Source organism: Solanum stenotomum, chromosome 8 (genome assembly GCF_019186545.1).
Source record: "Solanum stenotomum isolate F172 chromosome 8, ASM1918654v1, whole genome shotgun sequence".
NCBI classification, from domain to species: domain Eukaryota; kingdom Viridiplantae; phylum Streptophyta; class Magnoliopsida; order Solanales; family Solanaceae; genus Solanum; species Solanum stenotomum.
Window position 1 is genome coordinate 25383039 of NC_064289.1, and position 4594 is coordinate 25387632.

Consider the following 4594-nt stretch of genomic DNA (forward strand, 5'->3'; position numbering starts at 1 on the left):
AAGCAGATTGAATCCGTCGATGACCATTTCCACTCTTGTTAGCAACCGAAAGGCAATCCCTTAATCTATGACTAGTCTTACCATAACCAAAGCATGCACTAAAACCAGCTAAGCAGTCCCACATTTCTGACATATGGGGATAGAACGCCCATTAGAAGCATTGTTGTGAGACTTAGGGGTCGTTTGGTAGAAAGAGTGATAATACCAGGATTAGTAATGTAGGGATTAGGAATGCAGGGATTAACAATGCAGGGATTAGTAATGCAGTAACTATTTTTTTTATCAAGTGTTTGGTTCATTATTTCCAACCTAATCTTCTGTGTGGTTTAAGACTCTACAAGAAGCTTATTTCCAATTATACCCTTGAATTATTATGTGATTTTTTATTTTATGTATAGTATTATGACATATTTTCATTTTCATTATTTTGGTGAGCTTCAGTGCATTCCATTGGTCAATATTACTCATCACATTATCATATCCCCTCAAATATGACTATTTCGAGAAACGTATTGTTATAGTCCCTAATATTTGTATTGGATGGTTTTGACATTATTTAAGTGATAGATCACATATTTTAAATACTTAGGGTTCGATACGTATATTGAAGTTTCTAAATTTGATAGAAGTTCATTCATAGTGAAAAAGGAAAACACCCTTTTTTCTTTTCTTTCTTTACCGAACATCTACAAAACAGAAACCATTTAAAAGAAAGTACAAAATATTGAATACATATAAACACTTGCATGTTTGTGTTTGGAAATTTTCTTTTTATCCTTGTTCTTCTCTTTAACCCTTCACTTGAAAGAAAACCAACTAGTCTATTTCAATTTTTGATGTACATTTGAAGCTATATGTCAATACAAATTACTATCAAACTTGCAGAAACAACAAACTTCTTCACCCCTCCCAACTTTCCAACGACACTTCCTCTTCTATCATGTTAGTATTTTCTTGGCTCTCTTGAAGCCACCTTAAGCACAACGTTTTAAGTTTTATTGTAATTTGTATAAATTTCCAAGCCTATCAACATCGAATATTTTTAGATAAGTTTTATATGGATAAAATTCATTCATTTTTTGTCCGAAGAGGTAAAGTACCTTAAATACAAATATATAGAACTTCAGACATTTTCTTTGCTAATCTATCATAGATAATACTGTATAATTCAAATAAACAACATTGATTGTAAAAATTTAAACAAGACTGGTAGTCATATGCCACATTTATAAACTTAACAAATAACGCAAGCAAGGAAAATTCATCCCTTTATGATATTTTCTACTTCATGCAGACAACAAGACATGCTGAATAATAACATATATTTGCTTCCTCTTGTTGAAGTCCAAAAGATTAGAATTTTGTATTCCCTGAAGTAAATGAAAATATGAAATGCAATTCTTGGGAGTAAATTTTGGAGGTTTAAAACTTGATCTTACTTTTCAATTGGATTTTGAAAAGAAGGGTATTTTTCTCTTGAAAAATTCTTGATTGAGTTCTTTTGAAAAACTCAACCGAATTCTCTCGGTGCAATAAGAAATGATACTTCATTTGGAGACTCTGATTCGGTTCTGTGTTTCTTTACCAATTCTGAAGAGTGTATAAAGAAATTGAGGGGCACACTACAAAAAAATGCTTAAATAGCGGGGGCTAATTTTAAGGTTTGTGGGGGTTTAAAACCCCCGCAATCTAGTATTGCGGCAGTTGTAAAAACTCCCACAATAAGAGTTGTCGCAAGCAATTTGCGGCAGTTTTTCTTTGACCCCCACAATCAATTAGCGGGGGTTACTTTGCGGAGGTCGACCCACGCTAATTTAAAATTAAATCTTTTGATATTATTTTTTTAGTTACAAATAGCGGGGGTTTAAAACCTCCACAATTTTGCAATTGCTTATATTGAAAGATCTGAGCAATCGCATAAGCTCTACAATTCATTCAATATACTTTTAATCATATATTATTTATAGAATCACTAATTAAGCTATAGACCATAATCAAATCCAAAATATGTCTCAAGGTGAAGAAATATATATTCTTTAACGGCATATCATAAAGTCACAAAAATATTGCATTATCATTAGTCGCTAAAATGATATTGTCAACATCAAATATGTTCATCAAAATCAAACACTAAATCTAAACACAAAATATCCAATCCAACATTTTAACATCCCCTCCAATCACACAATCTTGTCATCAAATTAATTAGCTAAGAATATAGGCGGAATTGGTTCACTACAATATAATCAACGGTTGTCATGGCTAGGATTACTATCACCACTGCATGATCTTCTTGTGTGCACAGGCGGAATTGGTTCACTAGCAGCATCACTTGGCTACATAAAAAAATAAAGTATAAAATTAATTAAGTGATATGAAAAAATGTAAAATCCTTGGCAAATATTATGTTTCAAACTATACTTATCATCAGTTAATATATGTCAACAAAAAATGCATTAAAGAAAGGAGAAGCAATATACAAATCAAATGAAAATAGAAATGTAAGAACATTACTTACAGTTGTTGTAGAAGAATTTGTCGAAGGAGAAGCAAAGAACCCCGCAAATTGTTCTGGTATCATCCCTTCTTTCATTATCATATACGCCTTAAAAGCATTCATCATTTGATTGTGGTTTTCTTGGCATTGGGACGAACATGAGCCTTCACTACTTGAAGCACTTGCACCACCAAAATGCGGTCTTACTTGTTTAAAAACTTTACTTGGGACAACTCCTAATCCCAAACATCTAACCCTTCCAGAGTGCTCTTTTCCTAAAACCTTACCAACAGCATCATTTGGCGAAATTTGAGACTCATCCATGGTACTTTGGCTCAAAGTTAGCTCAATTTTTTCCTATACATACAAAATCAATGCCGCAAATAAACAAGCAGTAATATTGGAATCACCTTAGTAAAGACAAAGATAAAAACTACTTATATGTACACGTAAGAACATGAGTAGTTAGAGGTACGGGGCCACAAGCCATCATAATACAATTAAATAGCAAAGAATTGAGTCTATATAACCTCCATCAATTAATCAACTAGTTCACAACTATTGCCCTATCTTTTTTTTTTATCTTGTTGAAATACAATTAGAATTCATGAAGAAACTTACACATATTTCTTTTGCAGCTTCATTAACATATACTCCATCTTTATTTTTATGAGTAGCAATATATATTTGTGCTCGTCCAGGTCTTTGTCCTGTTTCAGCCATCTACAAATAAAAAATCCAAATAAGAATAGTTTACTACTAAAAATGAATACATAATAAGTTAATTTGCTAATCACCATTTCTGCCCTTCTTGTAGCATTCGCTTTGGAGCCACCTATGTGTGGAATAGTCTGTTTTTTCCAATTTTCAGTATTTCTTCTACGCATTTCCTTATAAAAAATATACAAAACGTAATTCAAAAAATCAAATAGTTACATGATAATAAAGACTAGTAAAAACAGTAACATAAGTACCTTTGTTGAATCTTTATATTGGTAATCAACAAAAGAAATCCATTGATCTCGTGGAATTCCATCTGGCACATTATCAATAATCTCAACCTTACTTTTAAGTGGGTCTTCAACTAACTTCCACAAGTTGTTCTTATTTGCAGCCCACTTCTTTCCAATAGATTTATAAATATGTTGCCGCGCATTTGACTCTGTTGTCTTAAAGGAGAACTTGGGCTTCAAGAAAAAAAAAATTAGTTAGCTTATCTATTGGTTGTAAATATAATATTGAAATTACCAATTATCTTTCTCACCAAAAAGTAAAATAGAGTAAGAGTCTAGTTGTAAGCTTATACCTTTATAATTTGATCGAAGACACGATTTAAGTATGACATAGGCACACTCGACCACTTCTCAAAGTTGATTGGAAATAAAGAGCAATCACATGCTAAAATTCCACAAAAGCCTGAAAGAAGGCTACGAGCCTCTCCAAATGGTTCATTCAGGTAATCAAAATTAACCACAATAAGTTCATCACCTGATAAATTAAGCACATCTGTTTTTTTTACTTTGAGCCTTTTGACATTGTTTTCTGAATCTGCAATAAAAACAAAGATAAGTTGAAGCAATGAGAGAAACAAATAATGGTTATTAAATATGCGCTGATCCTCAAAATTATTTACCTATTGCTTCTACAGTCCAATATGACTGTGATTCACGCCCAATACGCTTTTTGAATGGTGCTTGAACTGTTGGAACTTGTTGTGACGAGTCTTGTTCTGTTGAAGCCGGATGTGATGTCGAGTGAACTAAATGAGATGGTTGTGATGTAGGATAAGCTGTCGGAGCCAGTTGTGACATAAGTTGATCCATCGTAGCTGAATGTGATGCCGAGTCAACTGATTGAGATGACTGTGATGCAGGCTGAAATATTGGAGGCGCCTGCAATGTCGGCTGAAATAGTGGGACTGAATGTGTTGTGGCCAGAAATGATGTGGTCTGATGTGGTGGCAGACATGATGTTGATTGGAGAAATGAATGTGTTGATTCCGCACCTTGAGAATCAGATACTAATTGATTTGAGTTTTGTTTTTTCTGTAAACGCTTGAACTTTGGCATGCTGGCAATTCAATATATTTCAAATCCT

At 33.1% G+C, this 4594-nt stretch overlaps 1 protein-coding gene across 1 annotated transcript; it reads right to left on the minus strand.

Annotated features, from left to right (window-relative positions):
* Positions 1-2246: 2246 nt before the first annotated feature.
* LOC125873651 (uncharacterized) lies at positions 2247-4320 on the minus strand. The gene is made up of 6 exons (XM_049554536.1): positions 4131-4320; positions 3804-4045; positions 3295-3387; positions 3119-3220; positions 2519-2854; positions 2247-2336 (listed from the first exon to the last, which is right to left on the minus strand). Exons 1-6 carry the CDS (start codon positions 4318-4320, stop codon positions 2247-2249), a joined length of 1053 nt encoding a protein of 350 aa, XP_049410493.1.
* Between the last annotated feature and the right edge of the window lie 274 nt (positions 4321-4594).

What these genes read in the sequence shown, in the direction of transcription:
- LOC125873651 (XM_049554536.1), bottom strand. Translation starts at nt 4,320, where the DNA reads ATGGATCAACTTATGTCACAACTGGCTCCGACAGCTTATCCTACATCA. An exon ending in TCTTCGATCAAATTATAAAG is followed by an intron (nt 3,388 to 3,803) that starts GTATAAGCTTAC and finishes ATTTTTTATAAG; the next exon opens with GAAATGCGTAGAAGAAATAC. An exon ending in CTACAAGAAGGGCAGAAATG is followed by an intron (nt 3,221 to 3,294) that starts GTGATTAGCAAA and finishes TTTTATTTGTAG; the next exon opens with ATGGCTGAAACAGGACAAAG.